Source organism: Toxotes jaculatrix, chromosome 17 (genome assembly GCF_017976425.1).
Source record: "Toxotes jaculatrix isolate fToxJac2 chromosome 17, fToxJac2.pri, whole genome shotgun sequence".
Taxonomy (NCBI): Eukaryota; Metazoa; Chordata; class Actinopteri; family Toxotidae; genus Toxotes; species Toxotes jaculatrix.
This window is the reverse complement of record NC_054410.1, coordinates 11,793,458-11,816,224: the sequence shown is the minus strand read 5'-3', so window position 1 is coordinate 11,816,224 and position 22,767 is coordinate 11,793,458. Positions and strand designations below refer to the sequence as shown.

Here is a 22,767-nt window from a genome sequence, read left to right as displayed (position 1 = left end):
GGTAATACACAATTCCCTTGTAGTGCTTTAGCTTTTAACCACTAACTAGTGCAATAATTTGTCATTATCCAACATCTGATATTTTCTGTGGTTTCACGGTAAAACAGGTTACCTGGTTAGAGGTCACCAATTAAACGTCATACATCATAAATAAATTAGGTAACTGGTGTATCCCTCTCACTGCCATGATCTTGGATCTTTGTCCACTGGTGCAGCTACTTTTTAAGGAATTCTGGGGTGGAGGCAACCTCAGAAGCTCCCTTAAGATCCATGTGGCCTATATTAGGTGTTTGATTTATATCATTACAGTTACATTTGCAAACAAATTGTGCCTTAAATAAAAAATTTCCATTGGCATTCAAGTATACAGATGCACTACACGGATAAACCTGTTGTCTTGTATGTAAAGCAAATAATACTATGCTTTGTTCTCCTGATTCTAAATATATTCTTTGAACTTTATGTAAATGTTAATGTATGTTTAGCTGTTTTATCTGTGGCCTACTGTCAGACCGTTTCTGTGAGATCATTCCCATAAGAGCGTCAGAGAATTTGAATTGGTCTTGACCTACATATGCTGTTACATCACCAACTGTATTTAGACAAAGGGGGGGAAAATGTGGTGTCAGAAGTCCCAACGAATTTCTGGGAGCCATGATATGAAAAAGGTGCCATGGTAATGCTTTTAAAAAATATTGCTTATTCAATGTAATTGTGATTCTTTAGTGAAAATAGCAGTTTGTCCAGAGTAATTTTCATGAGCACAGACCTCTGATATTACATATTCTGATTGTGATCTTTGTTTATACACACACAAACTGCATTTCACCATACTTTACTCTGTGTCACTCTTAAACTGGTGTTTGTTTGTAGCTTGCCTGCAGCAGAAGGGTGTGTAGCAGGTGTGTTGGCCTGGCCCTGGCAGCGCCTGGCTGCTATGGAAGGCCATGCCCCAGTATGACTCACATAAGCATGACCTCAGGGAGCAATGAGGGCCTTGGTCTATAGCTGTGCAACTTCAGTGCCAGCAGTTAGCGAGAAGCAAGGGGAAGAGGGAGGAGTTACAGGGAAAGCGAGTTAGCACACAGGCATGACAGGCAGCCCGGGCCTAAGTGCAGCAGCCTGTTTGTGATATAAGTGGGGCAGTCAGTTTCAACTTAGTTAGGGAATCTGGAGGAAAGGTTACGCTGGCCCTATCTGGGCCTCTGTATGCACACCTCCCCTGTCCGGCCAACTCCCCCAGCTCAGGAACTCCAGGAGAGGACTGAGAAAGGGGGGAGTTACCCCAGCAGGGTTAAATATACCACCCAAGGGCTATATTTCACTAACAGCCCCTGAGCTTTGACAGGCAGCCACAAGCAGTGTCATACACAAGCGTGTTACTTCCACTAGAAGTGTAAGAACTATAATGTATATTATATTAGGTAGACCGTCACAGCATATTTGACCATAATGAACACATAGCTTATTATAATGTTGTTTTGTATTTATTTTAATTTGAAAATTGTATTTCTATTGATAAGAGGAGCAACAGGAGGCCTTGTGTCATTTATAAATTTGCATTATTTTAAATAGTTTTAATTAGTTTAAATAGTTAAGGTAAAAGCACACACTTAATGGTCTCAATTCATTTTGGAGCAGCTAAACTCACTGAATACTGCAAGTGCATGACATGTTTACAAAGTTTTTGATCAAATGTTTTAAAATATCTTTCAAGGTGGGGATGCTTCAAAGAGATGTTGTTAGTCTGGTTTAATATTATATATTATATACATTTAAAGGTAAAATCTAATCAATATTCCAAAACATCCTCCTCCCATCCTCGACCATTACAAGGGTTATAGAAACGATTATTCACCAAGTTCCTATGGTTAAATGACCCAGAATCATCTTACATATATTCTAATTACACACATTGATACACATGACTTCATTTATAGCTTTTAATGTAATAATCATGGTCAGACTTCTCATTTAACACATTTGCTCGGACATCAAACAGGAGACAACCACGTGAATGCTGCCACAAAAAGGAGAATGCTTTGGTGTTGTGAAATCTCTTTGTGCGCTCACTGGAATTTGTGGAAAACACTGTCAGTCAGTTGCTCCCCCACATCATCACTACAAGATGGTATCTGGGTGAAAGGACACAGGAAGTAAAGAGATCCCAGACTGTGTCGAAAACCTCTAAAGAAGGATCCTTCATCCTTCCTCGCATCTCTCCTTCTTCTCCCCTAGATTGAATTTATTATTATTTAGTTAATGTTGTCTTACTGGAAAGCTTAGCTCCATGGTTCAGCTCACAAACTCACAAATTAAGGCAACTTGAAACTTGAAAGGTGGCAATTGGATGGCATTTCACTGATCTGGAGGTATCACGCATAGTCTGGGAATGTAGTCTTAAAACATAATAATGTATTGAATGTATGTAATGAACCACACTAAGCTGGTTTAAGTCCTACTTACCAGATCAATTTTAGTTTGTAATTGATAACAATGAATCCTCCATGCATGCAAAAGTTAGACATGGAGTTCCACAAGGTTCTGTGCTTGGACCAATTCTATTCACCTTATGTATGCTTCCTTTTGGCAATATTATCAGGAAACACTCCATAAATTTCCACTGTTATGCCAATTATAACCCAATTATGTGGGTCCGGGAGGCAGATACCCTCTCTACATTTAAGAGTTGGCTAAAAACTTTTCATTGAAGTTTAGACTTCCCATGATGCACTGCGCTCCTCTCTCCTGCTTCACCTGTGTGCATTCATACCCCATTAATGCATGTCACTAATTCGTCATCTTCTCTCTCCTATAGTTTTGTTCTTTCTCTTCCCTCTACTCTCTCCTCCAGTCACTCTCTGTCGGTACATCTGCCTCCAGAGCTGTAGAGTCTGGATCTGTGATTGCAAACCACCAACTGCTCCCATAATCCTGCTCAACACCCACTGTAAAATTATTATTATCATTGTTATTATTATTACATTTGTAAATCTCAATGTGGACCTTGTCTTGGCTATTGAACTGTGTGGAACTGACTATGTTCTCTTTCCTCCTGCGCTGTCTCTTTCTAGACAGAGTAGGAGGAAAGAGAACCCTAAATGAAAAGTGGCCTCAGATAGCTTCTGTCATGATTTGGAGCCACAGGAAGGAAACTGACTTGACCTGGAAAGCAGTCAATGCAAAGATTTTTGATCAATGAAATACTTTTTACTTTTTTATGTTTACTTTCTCTTGTAGTCAAGTCTGTGCAGAAAGATGCTTTGTGTACCACACAACATGTGACTCCACCCCCTCTCCTCCTACACATCAGAATGGAGAGACAACAGGGATTCCGCTACAAGCACCTGGCTCCTGATTGGTCAGAATGGGGTTCTCTAAAGCCAATCTGTTGCTATGAGACACTGATTCGTGTGCTGCTATTTTGCTGTCTGTTGTCCTGGCAACATGAGGAACAGGAGGCAGGTTTGAGAGCTCCCTGGAGGAGCTCCCCTGGAGATGGTGTGAGCATGTGTGGTGGCTGTTGATGAAGGCTTGGAAGTCTTTGAAATTATTAAATCATACTCGAATAATATTCTGTCTAGTTGTCTGGTGAGGGGGAAAATGTTATTCTTTATGCAATGGCTTGCCACACACTACTCTTTGAAAAGAAGTGCGTGGTGCTCTACTTATCATCTCCACTTTCAGAGACCTACAATAGCACATTCAACTACTTTAGTAGACCATTTTAAAACTGTAAATGACTTTCTTAACAATAATCATTTCAAACAATTTATTCTGTAATGTACAAACTGTTGAGAATATGAAGTGCAGATTGATCCAGTGATAAGTACAGGTGTGATCACTAGCTTTTCTGACCATTAGAAACCATATTGTGTTCATTTAGTGGCTTGTGAGTCCTAACTGATTGACCCTCAGAGTAGCAGGTGGTCTCCACTCCACATTATACTCCTGTAACTTCTTGTACTAGCTGTCTATGTTGCACATGGTAGAAGTATACTGGAGGAACAGTATAAGGTCATGGTGTAACTGTGTGCGAACACAGTAGGTGTGTGTCTATTTTCAATGCTAGATTGAAATGATCATAGGTGTTATTTTTAGTACCTATACACTGAATCACAGAGGCACAATAAAAAAGACATTTCATCCTGTTATGTCACCAATTCCACACATGGTGAGTGAATAAGTTCACAGTGGGAGGGATTTTTTTTTACTCTGAAGCGTGGTTCTACAAAATGGCTATGAATCATCCAAAAACACACTGGAACATGCTGACTCAAACGATGAGGACAGTAAAGACTTTTTAATCCTCGTGACTAAGAACCGAAGTTGCAAGTTTGTGTTGCTGTAATTACAAATATTAAGAAAGTTAAGAAATACACTGTCAAAATCATATGAATTAATCACATTAATATATATCTTATTTGAGTGCTTCTGTGCAACAAACCAGTCTAATACTTGTTTTAATATCTCCTTTAAGATATGCGTATGTATGTGCAAATGTTGATCTGGACTCCAGTCTGACACCAGACATGGAAAAGGACGTGTCTTTGAGGAAATTTGCAAAGGATTACTGAAGTAAGGAAGAATGTGTTTAGTTTTCCGCAAGTGAAAAACCAACTGGAGTTGCACTTGCGATGTTTGAACAGTATCAAAGTAGGTCACTCAGTCTGGTCTGCCAAGGGTATATTATACTATCAGAGTGTGCAATTTCAGAGGGCAGAGCTGAAACTGGTGTAGTATTTAACATCAGAAAAGTCAGTGATGTTAAGATGTCGACTGCAGTGAGATTAAATATGAGTCATATGTTTTGACTGAATTTCCTGTGGCTCACTGAAGCTAACAAAAGGGAGTGAATTTCTAAGTCAGGAACTTCAAAGAAGAAGTAGTTTCACAGAGATGTAGACTTAATAATCTGTGTATGACACAAGATCATACTCAAAAACAGTTGGAAAAACTTATTTTAACTTTACAGTCAGTACTCAATCAATTTCCATCCAATTCCGCTTTGTATATGTGACGTCTGCATAAACTGTTAACAGGAACATGTGACTGAAAACAAAGAAGTGAGACCATATGTGTGGGCTGTGAGCCAGGACAGCTCCTCGACCTCACTCAGACTCATATACACAGAGGACAGAAGCTGCATCTTGACACCAACTGTGCGAGGACATCTCAAGAATTAACTAGGGCAATAAAAAGGGGGAATGAGCGAGACAGTGAAAGAGAGACAGACCAGTTGGCCTTGCACTTTAGGACAACAGGACACCACTACAACGTTGGCGTGGCTAGTTAGTTAAACTGTAACTAAATGAGTCTTCAGGCCTCCCTGTATCCATATGCCTGAACCTTTATGATCCTGCCTGTATAGCTATCACACTGCTTCTGCAGCCACAAGTCATGTAGCTGTAGCTGTAATTCATCCTGAGGGGAACAATGAACGTCTGTACAAACTTTCACAACAATCCATAAAACAACTTGTATTTTAGTATGGACCAAAGTGGTGGACTGACTAATTATTTTGGGATTATTATCCCTACAGCCATGTTGCTAGCATGGCTACAAAATCAAATAGTTTGAGAGAAAAATGGGAGCCTACTTTAATCAAAGGGTGAATGTAGGAATTTGTGGCCAGGTTTCCGACGGAGCAGCCTCTCTGCACCAGGCTGTTTCCTGTCCACAGGGCTAGAGTTGATGCCCAGACATCTGTTCCTGTGGACAGACATAGAAAACAGTGGCACAGGCACAGTTAATCTCTGCTGCAGCTCAACACCTCAACCACTGACAGACCAACCATTATTTAACCATTACACCACTTCACATCTATAGTTTACAAATCTGTTGTATTGTGATAAAAGTTTGGAACTGAAAAAGAATAAAACTGGTCAAATGGTTTGAGGGAACACGAACAAGAATGAGAAAAAAAAATCTCAGACAACCAAAACAGCAGCTACTGGAGAGCTTTTATTGGGCACTTTGTGCATCAACTCTTTTACAAAAAAAAAGAAAAATCAATTAAAACAAATGTTAATAACTTTTTGTCCCTTGACGTAATGTTAGAATAACTTCATATAAAAAGAAGAGAAAAAACATTATATTATTAGGAATAATAGAAATTTGAGTATATATGGTAAAAAAACAAAAACAAAAAGAAAAACAATAACCCACATCCATTCTCTTAATAAATATATACACAATAAGTACTGAGATACAAAAAGATGGATCATACAGATCCTTTTTTCAGTGGATATATATACAACAATATTTCCATTAAAAAACTGTTTTATCAGTTTTTATGTATTATATACTGTAACTATGGCAATGGAGGAATTTCTTTTCTGAATGTGTTTGAACCAAAACATCATATTGCACTTCCAGAACAGTCTTGTTTAAACTGTTCTAGACATTCATTGACCTATTTCATCAACATTCAGAAAACTACTCTACAGGGGAAGGGTAGCTGTGTTTTCAAATTATTATCAATATATTTAATTACTGTTTAATACTTTCAAAGAGGCCATTATATAAATTGATCTGAGGAAAAACATCTTTTAAGCCAGTTCATTCACAAACAGCATGTATCTTATGCTGAAAAATACAGCAAACATTTACAATATTCTACCCTAATTGTATGATGGTTAAAGAAAGTTTTACACACTAAATACTGCCATGTTGTTTAGCATTAATACACTGGACCACTGAGGCTCCGTCAACAATTTGCTGTCTTCATTTTGTGCGCTAATTACCCAACTTTACAGATTGTAATCATCAGTGCTATGGCTTTAGGGAGGGGATAGTGAGCTGTCTCTCCTAATAAAAATATGAGAAACAATGCTGCTTGCATAGCATGAGGTATAGCAGCACCACAATCGCTCGGCACATTTCAAACAAAATTTACAAAAAAAGGCACTAATGTTTGCGGTGCAATTCTCACTAAATACAAAACAACAGTGTCATAACAATCAAATGTGTCCTCACTTGTTAGTTTTGATAATGTATAACTTTCATCTCTAATCAGCATTGTTGTCTGTTAAGAGCTATGGCTTTTGAAACACCTCTTTTTGGGACTTTGTGTTTTAAAATCTGTTTGACACTAATACAGCACAGACACAACATTTCAATTTCAGATCAAGTCCATAATCGCTGCATGGCTTGACGTGTAAACCACTACTCCTGATGGCTCCATTTGTCCTCCACCTCTCTGTTCAGGATGATGTCATCAACTCCTCCCATCCAATCAGATTTCAGTGAGGGTGAGTTTGTACATGCCGCCCAGCTCCTCCATGGTGATCTGGAAGGTGTCTTCGTTGGAGTAATGTTTGATGATATTGTCGTCCATATGGACTAGAATACTGTTTTAAGACAGATATAGGTGTTAGTGTCTTGTTTACTTCATCCTCATCCCAAAAAACTTGTTTATATAGATGTATTCTTTTCTTTGTATGCTGATGTCAAAGGATATATTGATGTCTCAATATACTTCTCATCAATCTTCTCATCTAACTCGCAGCAAAAACAGCAAGTAAGTGTATTTCCCCAAATATCAAACTGTTCCTTTAAAATTAATTGTACTGCAGTGAGTTTTAGCTCAGGGTGGTGGCTTTACCTTCATAATGCAAATGTAATCATTGGATGATTTAATTTAAACTTCAATATCAAAGGTGATGTCAGTCAAGCCTGTATGAGTCTGTCCCTGTAGCTCATGATTGGCTGATGTGCATCACAGCAGCTAATTTGATTGCTGGTGGTCAATTAAGTCACAAATCACCAACTTAATACATATTAGAAATATGTTTGAATGTTTAAATTAGATAAAATGTCACTTTTGGGTTTGACCTCATCATAAGGACTGATTGACATCTTCATTATTTGCATTTTGAAGGAAAACTAAATTAAGATACAGCCTCATTTGCATAATGGGGGTAAAGCAATTTCAGCAAGCCCCTGGAGAAACTGCTGCCAAAGGAGAAAAGACCTGAGGTAAAAGTAAAAGATGGAATAGAAAATCTTTTATTTGGTTTTCACAAAGTTTGAGATACAGTGCGAATATGTTAAAGACTGATACTCACCCTTTCTTGCACTTCTTATACACCTTTTCAACCTTGTCCAAAGGCAACTCATACTTCTCTGAAATCTGATTGAGAAAAACAAAAAAACAAATCAATGTCAAATTCTTGAAAGAAACATAAAAACCCCAGCACAGATTATGCACAGAGAAGACTTCAGTCTTTCGTGTCTGGTCCTTCACAGACATATTCACCGGTTTTGGCTTTATCAACTCCACAGTTCCATATGCCTTATAGAGACCCCTTTCCCACTCCCTCATCTTCTTCTCTCCATCTCGTCTTTTTCCCCATCCCTCCCCTCTATTAGCCCCTCTCACCCCCTCTCTTGACTTTATTGTCCTGTGTCCCTTTTTAACCCCCACACACCCTCTCTATGTCTCTTTCCCCAATCCACTCCTTCTTCTTATACTTCCCCACATTATTCCGAAGTCCTGTCACAGCTCATTTCTCCTGTCACAGTCACTTAAACACGCAGAGAGAACTTGGGTCTCAAGCTGCAGTGTGGGACACCAACACCGCCAATATGAAAAGGGAACATGAAGAGCAATTCAAGCTATCACCAAAACAATAAACAGAGGACAACTTACAGCTTCCCTCAGGCATTTCAGTGTGGGATTCTTCAGCATGAGGGCATCAAACACCTCCTCTGTCTCCTTGCGGACGTACAGCAGGACTGTGTGTGGTGAAAAGAGAAAGAAGAGGCAGGCAGGTGTCAAAGCAAAGCATATATGTTCATGGACTGGACACAAACCCAAATCTAAAGTAAGACAAAAGTATTTGCTTCAGCTGGACAGCTTGATCGTTATTAAATTTTGATGCACATGCACACATACAGTATGTTTAATCCATTAGTAAATTTACAGGTATATAATGCTCCAAGCTGTTTTAAATACTCCCCCTGCCAGACCGCATGGGCACTCATCCAAACTCAAGGAAGTGGCACGGGGCCCAGACAAAGCACAGGTAGAACGCACATTCATCATACAACACTGGTATGGTTGTGAAGCGACACACTCAAAACACAATGACAGACCCACTTCTCATTCACTACACCCGGTCTTCTCAAAATAGATCTCACTCTAAACAGATTTTCTCGTATTGTTTTCTGACCTGTTTGCAGGAACTTGTGATATTTGTGGCCTCTGAATAAGACAAAAACTTCTTCTGTTTTGAAGTAAACCTTCAAGGTGGAAAGTTTTCACTAGTTTGATCCACTTCTATATGTATAGACTAAAACCAAGTACGACTGAAGTAAAGTAAATGACTGTATGTTGACTGATGTTTGGCTTCATACTGTTATAGGACAAACAGGCCACAGATCTGCTTTCCTCACTGTGGATCTGGAGCAGCCAACTCTGTAACTCGAAAAACATGACAGCTGCTGTGGAAAGGTTATAAAACTTCACCTAAACCTTTAACCACATTTGGTTTCATTTAGACTACACTCAAGGTGACAAATCAGCCATGCTTTTTTACTTTAAATAGTTCCAAGATTCAGCAAGTTATGTTTGGCTTGCAACTCCTTAAAATGAAGTCATGAAGTCACCAAGAAAGAGTGACTTTAGTTTCTAAGACTGTTCATTTGAAAGACTTTTAGATACCCAGAGAGGTTAAATTACCCAGTTAGCCAAAAAAAAGGCACAAATTAGAGAAAATATAAAAAGAAAAATATAAATTATTTTCTACAACAGAAGTATCCTCTCTGTTCACCTCTCTATTCTTCACTGACTGATGCGGTATGCATCTGATCAGTTTCAATCGATTCTGTATGGACCGTTTCCAGACTAAAATCCTGCAGCAAAAACATATTTTGCGAGATCTAGTCTGGATATATGCAAATGTATTCATACAGAGTCAGTGTGAAACACGTTTTAAAAGATCAAGGTGAAGCCTAACTTTCCTCTTCTAGCTACAACACATTTACCAGCATTTATTTAAATTTTTGGTATCGGAAAAAAAAGGTTGTTGTATGCCTATGAATAGGATATGGAGTAAAGGGCACAGGCTTGTTTGCGTGTGTGTGTGCACGTAGGGATCAGTGGTATTTTGTTGGGTCAGTGGAGGCCTCAAGCACGTGTGTGTGTGTTTTGAAAGACCTGGAATAATCACATGGCCCAGAAAGAGTGTGTGTGCATGTGTACACACTTTACCACACTGATTTAGCCCCAGAGAAAAGCATCACTCAGAGACCCCTGATCAACATGTGAACAGTCGCAGCACTACACTAGAGCAACACACACATACACATTTAGTACCTTTCTTTGGTTCATCCACTCTTGCCATCTTGTTTGGGGGCGAACCAAACTCGTCATCACTGAAGGGTAATCTCTTCATGCCCGAGCTGCAGTGGACAAACACATGCACACAAATCACTGCTTAAATGCCCTTTATAACCAGCTAACAGGCTATAAAACACATACGCACACACACACACACATATGAACTCAAAGCCCACAGGCATTTCCAAGAAACAACACATTTTATTTTTACTGGGAAGGTGCCAAAGGTTGTTTCGGTTCAAAACGACTAAAAAGAAAGTGTGAAAAGAGCAACTGTGAAATCACCTGTCCTCTCCATCTTCTGCTGAGAAAGGCTGCAAGAAAAACAGAGAAGCAAAAATTTACTCACGTGGAACATTTAGGCAAAAAACAAGCAACTGTGTACAGTCTCAGAAATTATTTTGAATTGTAAAGTATCTGCAACAGATGTCTTAGAATTGAGTATCAGCTATTTGTAATGATAACTGGCTTTAAAATGCACCTCAATGGGATTTTCTGCACTATATCCTGCAGTGAAAGTCAATGTTTAAAATGTACCACTTTGCAACTCATGCGGTTCAAACTTGTTTTGCTAAATCAGTCAACCAGTTCAAAGGCAAAGTCAACAGCCACGTCCATAAGGTTTTCCTATGTTGCCCCATTCATTCTTCTTTATCACTGAGAACTGAGCCCGGTCAACATACACCAGCTAATCAGCTTTAGAGTTATACATGTGGAGAAAAGCCTGTACAGTTACAGCTGGAGAAACGGTGATCAAAGTGCAGGTCTGAACTCAGACAGGAGGTCAGGGTTTGGAAAATCTGATCTGATTTTAAGCTATTTTCCATGTGAAATACATAATAGTCTTAAATACAGTAATGTTTTAACTACCAAATCATCTTCTTGAATAATTACTGTTATAATAAAATGTCAGAAAATTGTGAAAATGCCCGTTATCGTGATGTAACGACATGTATTTTGTCTGACCAACAGTCCACACCCCGAAGATATTAAGTTTATGATCATATATGACAGAGACAAGCATCAAATTCTTACAATAAGAGGACGTGAGCAGTGAATATTTTAACTTTATACCTTAAAGAAGTCACTTATACACAGTTTCCAATTAATTTTCTGTCTGTTTTTATTTTTCCTCTAATTAAGCAGGTAAATAAACCAAAAAGTAAAAATTAAACTGCCATAATTCTGCTGCTCTGCAAATCATTTGCTCTCATCCACTTTTTGGGGGTGTGTGATTGTTTATCAAGTAAATCACAGAATGCATAAGCCCATTCATTGTTTTACATCAATCAAAAAATAGTTTTTTTTTTTTTTTTTTTAAATTCTTAGAAAAACGCGTTGTTTTTATTCCTGGAAAGCTGTCATTTTTTGGAAACTTTTGCCCTGCGACTGTATTGATTGCAGGTGCTGCTGTTAATAGAACTCTATTCTGAGAGGGACCCCAGTAAACTCAGAGTTTATCAGAAACTGATAACACGCTCTCGGACAGTTCAGGCAGATTCAATGTCATTGGTCGAACCAAAAATAACCTCCTGTCTGTCCCCCAGCAGCTGGGAGAAAGAGGACTTTTTGGTACTTATGCTCAGTTAGGACTGCTCATAATTTGACCAGCAGGGGGCGCCTAAAGTTCACAAAAAAGTGAAATTTCTCAATGGGTGATCATCCTGTTTTTGTGCAGTGCAGTCATTTTCACCATTAATAAAGCAGTTCATTATACATGTCTAACAGAAAAACATGAAAAGTATGTTAATATCCAAATGACCAATAAACTAATAGTGTGCAGGCCAAATGCATATGTAATTGTCATGTGATGAGTTCATCCTGACTGGAAGAAGCAAAGCTCAGAGTCCAGTCACAGACATGAGGGCTGCTGCTGGTCAACACTGATAAAAACCTGACAAACTGCGTGCATGTTACAGCCTTTATGCACAATGCATTTGTACCTGCCAACTGTCTTGTCTATATTTATATGTACAGTGGGATCCACAAGACTTCGATCACTTTGATGGTCTTCCACACATCAGTAACAAAACTGTAGTTCTCTCTCTGTCTTCAAATCTATGTTTCCTTTGTCTCTGATTATACGAGCACATTAAGATTGTAGCACAGGTAGCGTGTTCTGAACCCCCCCCCCCCCCCCCCCCCCGGTTTGTTTTGAGTCACTGGTAAATGATTCATCTTGTGAGTAAGCAGTTTGAAATACAGCCATCAGTATGTAGGACTCCTATCAGAGCTTGCAACCAGAACTCTCTGTTCTTGCCAACTAGCAAGCACGCAGGTCACCTCGACCCAGCTGGCTGAAGAGTGGGTGGAAGCTCAAAAACAAACTGTTTATGGACCACCTAAGATGACTGCAGCAAAAGACACGTTCATTCCCAGAAATGGCATACAAGACATGACACTGCGCACTAAACAGTACTGGAGGTATCAGAGTTTTGTGTCTGTGATTGGCACTCACATGGCGCTGGAAGGTAGAGAAGTGAATGTCAGGAATGAAAAGCACGGGCTGGGTCTCAAGGTCGGTCATCATCTTGAAGATGGTCACATCGTTGCGTTTCTGGAGGATGGGAACTTTGACATCCACAACTGGGAAAGATAAAAGGTCACAACAGGAAGCAGTTTCATAAGTCTATTCATGTAGAGGGACATTTGGAAAGTCTATAAACCTGCATTAATATATTTCTGGCCACTTGGGGGCAGCACAGCAAGCTGTAAACACAACCCTGCCATACTATCTCCTTATAAAGTAAACAGTGAACATGTTACCAAAATGTTGGTCATTTACACATCCATGCATAGAGCAACACTAACATTTATTGAAAGTTGTATTTCTGGCAAATATAAGTTCAACATTTACTCTACTTTTAGCTCTGTTTTAGTTTTAGTTTAGTTAGTTCAATAACTGCTGAGGGAAATGTTCGGTCCTTTAGGTGCTAAATGCAACTGCCTGCTGCAGCTAACTGCAGAGTTTGGTGATTGTTTTCTAAGGGTTCATCACTACAAGCATCCACTTTCACAGTACACAAAGTGATTTCACCAATTGTTCAAGTAAACATATTGATATTGGTGAGAAAGAAGATATTTTCCACAATGCTGCATTTTTTTTATAGTGCAGTTATGTTCCAGTCATGACTTTGTTGTTTTGTTATGTGTTATGACTTGTACCAGATCTTATCACTATGTTTTTTTCACCTAATATTATTCCCGAATGGGTCGGGAAAAGAACCTAGATCAAATAACAATAGCTTCAGTCTCCTGTTTGTTCTTATCACACACGATAAAATACTCCCGAATGACTCACAGGCAAGGCTGGTGTTGAGGTCGGCCACCTTCCCTTTCCGGCGAGACTGCTTCCTCTCCTCATCTCGGATCTTCCTCTCCGCTCCCTTGTCGCAGAACACTTTGATCTGGCAGTAAGCGCGGTGGATGGGCTTGTTGCTGCGGTTGTTGTAGCTGTAGGTGTCGATCTGCAGGTTTAGAGGAAGGCCCTTCACCCCCTTCTGAGAGGAGAAGTCTGTGCTCAGGCAGTTGACAGAGATGAAGATCTGTGGAGAGAGAAAGGAGGAAGAGAACAGGACAAATAAGGCAAAGAAGCTGGAAACAACAAAGAGAAAAACGGAAGGTTGAACTTTGAAAATTTTGGGCAGTTAAAGATAAAACATCTACAAGCTTTGTCAATTAAAGTAACTTTAGTAATAATCTCATTCTTTAATGGCTGCTTCTAAATCATAAAGAAACAAAACTTTTCCCTCCCGTTATTCATATTAGCATCACTGTGAAATACTGGAGGCCTCAGCAGTGCATTCAGTGTTCTGTGTTGCCCTCTATTGATCGACTTAAGTCATCACAGGCTCATCATCAAATGACTTAAAGAGTGGACCTGATATTAAAAATATTGTAAAAAGGTGAAAAAAATTATTTTGTGTTTTTGCATAAATACAGTGCATTTAAAATTCAGATGGCAAATTTAATGGTACAGATTATTAACCCTGTGAAGTACACTGAGCATGTTTTATTTATGGTAATTTGGACTGATCATTTCTAAAGATTTTTTTTATGAGCATCTGAGTGAGTTTTCTTGTCTTTTGAGTTTCTATGCTTTGTTAAACTAACGAAATTAGGAGTCAGATTTATAGCTGGGTGTGTGCTGACAAAAAGGATATTAAGCTATGAGGGGTAAATTGTAATAAACAAAGACAAAAAATGATGCACAGTCATGTTTTTTTGCAATAATTCCAGTGAATTGCCCCAGAGTAGGTAAACATGAGGGAGGGGCTGCCCTTTGCAAATACATATATGCTTCAGGGCAATCACCACAGGGGCAAGTCATCCATACACACAAATCTTGTCATCTGTCATCTAACACCACGCTGATGAGATGCTAAAACAACCTGGAGGGCGGTGCTTCCAAAAAAATACACACACGGTGAAGTCATTAACGCACACAAGGATGAACATCCTATGGACACAGGCCTCGAGTCATGAGACAGTTGGACCCACATCCTGGTGTGTGTGTGTGTGCGTGTGTGTGCGTGTTTGAGCGTGCAAGAGAGAGGTTTGTTGCCTGTGACTGTATTTATGTTAAGTGAGGCCTACAGAGAGCACAACACTGGCGCCATGTTGTCTCTTTGTCTGTGAGTCGTCGTCCATCTCGGGCTGATGGTGAAACTGTGGCAGAGAGCGACATGAGGGTCAACAACAAACGAAAAATCAGGAGGGGTAGAGGGGACAGGATCTCCTCCTTTCTGTCACCAGTTTGACAGGATTGTGCTTGTTCACTGACCGATCCGGTCCTCGTCCCCCCTGCTGGGTTTCCTCATTCCTGAACTCTTTGTTGCTCCTGTCTGGTGTGCAGGAGTACTTTAACGTGTCGCATCACAATAAAGGTGACAGGCAGGTTGGACCGGTCAAGAATGTATTCGAAGAGTGCAAGAAAATTCATACACACACACACACACACACACACCTTCTCCTTGCCTCTACGCAACCTCACTAAACACACAAGAGGAGCAGTGATGACGACGTGACAGCATCCTCACTCTTCTATTTACGCCCCTATTTTCCTTTAACGACTGTTTTGGAGGATCACAACGAACAAAGTGGATGATGATCACCAACAGAGGACTGTTGGCACCTGAAACCTTCATTCTGGACTGCGGCAAAAGCCACAGAAGACTTGCAAGAGGAGCAGTCTATTTTTGGCTTAAGGTTTTAAGAGTGTTGATGTGAAAAGTTCAAGGCTCATATTAAGAGTTCAAGACAAGGAAGTATCTGGAAACCATGCTTCACCAGTGATCCTGTGAGCCAAACATTGAACTTGTTTTTACATGAACACTGAAGCGGAAGCAGAGGCATTCATATACACACACACTTAATTTGTTTTTTAGTCCAAATCTGCTATGTCAGAGAGATTAAAAGCAGCCTTGTGACTGGTAGATGGAATCAATCAGTTACATATCTGTGAAGTTATATGTGAGGGGGTGTACGTGTGTCTTTTGTTGTCTTACTTTGGCCTCCTCATTGGTGTCCCAGGTGAAGGAAATGGCGTTGTAGGAAATCTCCTCAATGTTGCCGATGGTGTTGAAGCTTTCCTTGTAATCAGCTGTGACAACAAACAAGAGTTTAGTGACAAAGTAGACAGCAAAGTGAGATGTAAAAGCACGATTATAAACATATTAATGCACAAAAACACAATTAGAAATAAAAATGAACAAGAAGAAAACTTTATTTTTATTTATGATACGCTGAGGTATTAAACACAGCCAGACAAACTGAACTGTCGCAGCCAAACAACACACCTTTTACTGTCAGCTACTGTTAAGCTGCCCTTTCAATCAACCACTCAGCTGTGCATTCACAGAAGGATTAATCAGCCTGCTCCATGTTAAAACTAAACTCTTGAAAGCCCCAGCTATTAGTCAATCAGCACCCCCGGATGAATCAGCAGACCATTTAAGTCTCACAGATTGCACTAACAGTGTCTCAGACATCACACATGAGAATAAAAAGTTGACCCTTTAGTTGCTGCAGTTAAATAAAAAAAAAAAAAATCTGACTGCAGTGGTTCTTACCAATGTCAAGACACCTCTGTTTGGCAGTGTGCTGTCGGGAGTGCCAGTATTTCCAGTGCTTCAGCTGATCATCTCTGCACTTCTCCTCTCCAAACACCACCATCACCACACTCTGGAAATCATATAACACACACAATGACATCTTAATATGTTATAATAATATTTAGTGTGTCATTGCTGTCAATAATCCTAAATTCTTACTAGTTTCAGGTTTATTTTTTTATAGTTCTTTCTTACCCTGACTTTGGTGATGGGTTGCTGCATGCCTTTGTTGTCAATCTCCCTGAGGGTGATGGGGTAAAACTGGCCCTTGTTGAGATACGTCATCGTCCCATCACCTGTCTTCTGACGCAGAGACTTGGATGCCTCCAGAGTGTACTCGAAATTATTCCTGAAAGGCAAAGGAAAAGGACAGAATCTAGTAAATATGAAAAATAAGCAAGTAAGACTTTAAAAAGTACACTCTTAATGCTAAAATCTATGCTTCCATTTCTGTATAAATAGATATCTCTGCATTCATGTTCAAGTTAATTCAAGTTTGATTCAAGACAGAAGTAAAACAGTAAGATAAAACTTAACGGGGCACGCTTCATAAAGCTGCTGCAGCTAAATCGTGACCTAAAATCAGAGCAGGGCCAGATAACGCCCGTGTGCGCAGACTCTCGTCTTTCACACAGAGGGGAGTCTGGTGTCTCCCCAGTGACTGCCATGAATGAGGCCATTCTGCGGTGTTGTGTCAAAAGCTGAATGGCGGTGTGGCGGTGGAAGTTGGGCGGTGGGTCGGCAACAGCAGGACTTACCCCGGCACGGTGTTAAACTGAGTGTAGTCCTCAGGCGTCATGGAGGCCATACGTAACTGGAGATCTCCTGGGAAGGAAAATACCTGCAGCGCACATAGAAAACAGATAGAGTAAGACTGAGAGTGTGAAGTTAGACACAGCGAAAAGAGGACACTAAACAGCCACTTTACTTTGATTTTAACCCTGTGAGACCTGAACTATGAAAGAATGGTCAGAAAATTCTAATTTTTCAAATATGAACTCTTTATTTGTCCCTTTGACAAAATGTAAAAAAAAAAAATTAAAAAAAAAAAATTCTAAGTATATTTTTTGTTTGTATCACACATGTCAAAACATTTAGAAAAGTGAGGAGTGTCTACCAGGAGTCAGTATACGAGCATAAGAGTTCATCTAAAAGGGTTAAATGCAAAGTTTATGCTTGATGGTGATGCAATGAGTCCCAGAAATGTGGGTATCATATATGATACGTACGGGCTCACAGGGTTAAATGATTTATTTTAGTTGGTTCGCCCTATAATTCACCAAAGGAATAATCAGCATTTCAATGTAGGGGCCCTTAGGGATTTTCCTCTTTCTTCCACCACTTATAAGAGTTTGTGTAGGTTTTGTTAATTCATCCTTCCCCTTCATCTCCCTTTCTTTTTGTTAAAAATGCGCTATGCTCTGTTACTAAACCCCCCCAACCACCCCTCAACCACCCCCCTTCTGTACTGGAGTTTTGTTGGGTTACGCTTTTCTAAGGTAAATCGCCTCCAGGTTATAGAGAGAAAGAAGAGAGAGAAAGGGCTTTGGCTATTGTAGGAGAAAAGTACAGCACTTTATTGTGTTGGTGAGACAATGACATAATAACACACTAGCCACTATTTTGGCATGTTCAAATAAAACCAGGGAAGACTGAGCCCACCGCTGGCTCCATGGGATCAGGTGAATATCCTATTGTCTGATGGGAAAGTTCTGAGAGAAGAGAGGAAAGCGAAGGAGAGGAGGAGGAGGAGGAGGCGAGGCTACAGGGAGAGCAGTAGCGGGGTTTAGAAAGAGGGGGATCGAAACACTCACCTCCTGGGAACCATCCTTGAAACTCTCGGAGAAGGTGGAGTCAGGGGGTGTGCGGGACTGAGTGCTGGGGCTGAACTGGACCGTGTTGTGGGCGAGCTGGCGGTCAAAGACGGCCACATGGCTGTCAGTTTCGGTGCAGTTGTTTGGCACAGTCACTGAGAAGCCGTGGGTGGGCACTTCTGTCTTGATGGGCGGGTAGTTTGGCACAGTAGCAATGGAAACTGTGACGGTCGTGTCTGAATAGACAAAAATCACCAAACCGTCGGTCAAGTTTTCTGCTTTTAAGCTGCTTATGTCTGCGCATGTTTTTGAGTGTGTACAGACCTGGTGAAGGGAACTGGGCCCTCTTGTCCTGGGCCAGCTGGAGAATATTGAAGGGCCCCTTCAGGACCTGGATCCTGCTCTCCATACCAGCTTCCTGGAGTGGAGTTATGGAGTGTCCAGCCTGGATCTGGTGTCTTCAACAAAGGAAAATAGCACATTATTAAGCTCTGGTGCCAAAGCTTCTCAAGCACCTGACATCTTCTCTCTCATTTGTATCTTGTAACTATAGTACATGAGTCCCATTTGCCAAAACTACCAGATATAAAAACTCTGACATGAGAACATTTTGAATTTTCACTTGCATGTGTTTTTTTTTCTCTTTTGTATGTATATGATGTGTTCATGTGCTTTGAACACTGTATTAACTAAAGAACAAAACGTGTCTGAAAAGTCACTTTTTGGAGAAACAATGTGCTCATCCAGGGATCAAACATGTGTGAGCAGATTTTAATAGATTTTAATAAATGAGCACTCTGTACTCTGCTCTGCAGCAAACATGCAAATCCAGAGACAAAATTCTGAGAATGTTAACGAGCTTGAATCTTTCCATTCCCTTCATGCCATGGTTCCCCTTTGCTGTGCTTTTATTTTTTAAAGGGGTGGGGGGTATTTGTGTGTGTGTGTGTATGTGTGTGGTGGGGGGTGGTATTAGGTGAGGGCTGTCGCTCACCTTTTGTTGGGATCCACATCAGAGACAAGTGCGTCTGGCTTGCTCGGGGGTATTGTTCTTTTTTCCCTGGGCACCTGTATGGGAAGGGTAAACACAGCCGCTCAGCGTCTGACCACATCACATCCAACAACTCGGGTCATCCTGCTGTCTATATGTGCAACCAGATCAGTTACATCACATAGTCTCTGCCTCACAGATGTTGCTTAATGGTCTGTTGTCACTATGAATGATGATCACATGTAAAGCCTGTAAGGATTTGTAACTAATCCCCTAACGTAAGACTCTGTACTTTTGATTGCCCCTAGATCCACAGAGAATTTATGATAAAAGACCTCAGAAAGTTGGAGAAATTTCTCCTGCATGTTCAAGAACAGAATTTTCTAGGGTTTCCCCGATACCTTGTAGTAATCGTAGAGCAGGCCGAGAGCTGCGGCGCTGTCCTCGTCTCCATTAATGCTCATCATAGCCTTGGTGGCAGCGGTCAGCGGGTTCTCCAGAAATGACTTCCAGGCTTCGTCTTCTGTGGTGAAGGAACGACGCTGGCCGCCATAACCCGGCTCGTTCTGGAGAACCACGACTGCACGCTTACTGTGGGAAGACAGAGTACTATAAGTTACTGTCTACAGACCAGGTATCAATATGTTCATGTGTATTTTAGTTCAGAGATCTGCGTGTGACATAATTTCAAAATTTGTATCATGTGATATCAAAAAAAATTGTTGATTTCAAAAACTGAAGGCATTACTTCACTTCAACACTACTCATACATGTTCCAAAGAGCAGAAAGTGTGGCCTCAGTGGCTTTGCACGAGTTCACTACAATCACGGCCTCATTCAGAAACAGACAAACAGGTTATAAGACAGAGATCAACCATGTAGATGTTCTCTTCATACGCGAGACCTGTTGTTCAGGATATTCCACGATTGTGCAACAAATCTCAGCCGTCGAATCACCGAGGTGCCTCCAGAAAAAGATGCTCTACAGGCTCATCCAGTGCGACGACTCTGGTTCGGGGATCGCTCATTGGCTGAGAAGCTGACCGCAAGTGACGTATCTGACCCTGCTACATTCCTGTGTTTTAACAGCACCGTACTACTGTTTTTGTAAGAGAACCTGTTTGTGGAAAACAATCATGTGTTTTTATGCGCAGTCACCGCCGGGATCTATCTCTTCCTCTTCCATCTTGTGAGGCCTTGAGAGTCACTGCTTTGTTAACAGGACAGTGTCGGACCAATACGAATGGGACTCAGCTGCTTGTAATGTTCTTAATTGCTAATTTAAGCTCCCTGAGCTCAGGTAAATGCCTCACATTTAAAGGGAAATGACAATACAGCACTCAGTTTAAACATGCAAGAAAATATTGAACGTTTCAACAGTGAAGTGGCCTGTTTACAGTAAATTTAAATGTTTGCTCAGCTTCTATTTACTTAGACGTGTTAGGCCTAATGACTAGAACAAAGTAAAATCATTAGAGAAGCTTTTGTTAGTTGAGTAAGTTTCATCTAGATCATTAGTGTTCCCTGTCAAATTCTGGAAACTGCACACCCCTATAATACATCTTCAATCATCCACCTGCTGATTTTCTGCCACAACAAAGTCATTATGGTAAAGTGTAAACGGACAGGCTCAGTTTCCACGTTGAGTATCTACAACAAATACAGCTTTTTTTCCTCTCAATGGTCAAAGCAAAGCGATAATTAGTAATCCTATATCTAATTGTGCTGGTCATAAACTGTAATCTGATGAGATCCATTATTTACTGGCAATAAAGCTCCAAGGAAATGTAATCCATTACCAAAACAAAATAAAATAAAATAAAATAAAGAAAAGTTTGATTGTTTTTCTAGCAGTTATTAAATTAGATTTCACTTGTAGGAAATAAAGTCAGTAATGCAGCATGAATTCACAGACATCTGGCATCTTTAATGTACACAAAGCATAGAAAAACACAAATACTTTTTTTTCCTGTATTAACATTTGGACACACCTGATTTCCCCATAAATTTGACAGAACATTTGAGTCATGTAGAGTAAAATCCACTAAAACCTCACATAGTCCCTGTGCTTGCTTACATTGTCTGTGTTAGTAGTTGGGCCAACGCCTAACAGGTGTACAATTTCACTCCCCTCAAAAGTCTCCTTGGCATTAACCTCAAAAAAACACACAAGATAACCAAATCTACTCATCTCTCATAGCATGAAAAACAATTATCTTAATATATACATATGTTTTTTAGTGAAGCTGCATCTGGTCTCTGACATGAAAATTAAACCTCTATAGAGACGGTTTTCTTTCACTGAGTGCTCCGTGCTGAGGTGCATGTTTATTCCTGAACAAACACCATTAAGACTATCCACATAACTGTTAGAGCTTAAAGCAAAATCAAACACTAAACCGCCCATCGCTATCACGGGACAGTTTATATTCTAACAGGCGCCTCTGCTCGCACGACAGGTGGAGATACACCTGTACAGGCTTGAACATGACAGGTGAAATAAGCGGAGTTACACCATGGGAAACTATCAGATGGGCTATAATCACTTTCTCGCTTGGCAGCCAGACTTAGAGTAAACTTACCCTTAAGAAAAAAAAAATAAGGAGCTATAACAATCCTAAAATAATGCTTAAATTCAAGTCAAATATCACAACAAATCTTAAAATATCAGGCAGCGGTTGCAGGTCAGAGGTGGATCACCGAAGTGACCTCCGCTTTTTAAAATCCGTCTGCGCCAAGAACTTAAAAAAAAATCCAGAAAAAACTCTTTAAAAAAAAAAATAGAGTCAATATTAAAAGCTTATAGTGAGAACCTACTCCTTGTGCGGGTTAAAAGTGGAGAGTCAGGGCAACTTACTTGTCATGCTCCTGTGACATCTCGGTTGGTCGAACTGGACTTTCTAGTTGGTACTGAAAATCCGATCCGTCTTCTTTACCGTGGAAAACTCCGCCGCCAACACTGGATGAGGGCCGCGGCAACAAACGAGGTGTCCCCTACTGAGAGAACGGGTTTTGTCGGCTTTTCTCGCTTTTTGGGGCAATGCTGAGAAATTGAGGCCGGTTTTACCTGTGACAGGGCTGCGGATTGGATTACAGGTGGACGGGGGGGGCGGGGCCACACTGTCAATTACCCTCTCTGATTTCGTGATTGGCTCACCTGGGTGCCTACCTGGAACGGTGGCTTTGACTCACGTTTGACCAGTGGAAGAACAGGGTTTAACAGCTGTGATTTTATAATTTCGAGTTAATCACTAGGGGGAAAATGCAAATACTCAATTCAATTTACAAAAAATATTTATTTTTTCTTTTGGGCAGTTAATGGCTGCTGCATTTATGGACAGATAAGCTAAGTTAGACTACTTCATGTCCATGTCCTCCAACAAGAACCACATAAAAAAAAAATATCTCAAAAAAAACTCATGGGTTCCCATAGATACCAACAACAGTGCTCTCTTTTACCCAAATGTAAACTCAAATGTGAACTGTAAACATTGTGTGTACACC

At 40.3% G+C, this 22,767-nt stretch overlaps 1 protein-coding gene across 1 annotated transcript; it reads right to left on the bottom strand.

The window, feature by feature from the left end:
- Positions 1-5,951: 5,951 nt before the first annotated feature.
- Positions 5,952-22,307, bottom strand: grhl1 (grainyhead-like transcription factor 1). The gene is made up of 16 exons (XM_041060675.1): positions 22,121-22,307; positions 19,665-19,854; positions 19,267-19,340; positions 18,597-18,730; positions 18,273-18,508; positions 17,217-17,299; positions 16,654-16,807; positions 16,417-16,528; positions 15,853-15,947; positions 13,647-13,890; positions 12,804-12,931; positions 10,631-10,659; positions 10,322-10,407; positions 8,654-8,739; positions 8,070-8,134; positions 5,952-7,352 (listed from the first exon to the last, which is right to left on the bottom strand). The coding sequence occupies exons 1-16, from the start codon at positions 22,138-22,140 to the stop codon at positions 7,238-7,240; spliced, it is 1,851 nt and encodes a 616-aa protein (XP_040916609.1). The 5' UTR covers positions 22,141-22,307; the 3' UTR covers positions 5,952-7,237.
- Positions 22,308-22,767: the final 460 nt, after the last annotated feature.

Coding starts and splice junctions, on each gene's coding strand:
- grhl1 (XM_041060675.1), bottom strand. CDS start 22,140: ATGTCACAGGAGCATGACAA. Junction 15,948..16,416: donor ACAGAGGTGTCTTGACATTG/GTAAGAACCACT, acceptor TTGTTGTCACAG/CTGATTACAAGGAAAGCTTC. Junction 10,408..10,630: donor GCAGAAGATGGAGAGGACAG/GTGATTTCACAG, acceptor TGTCCACTGCAG/CTCGGGCATGAAGAGATTAC.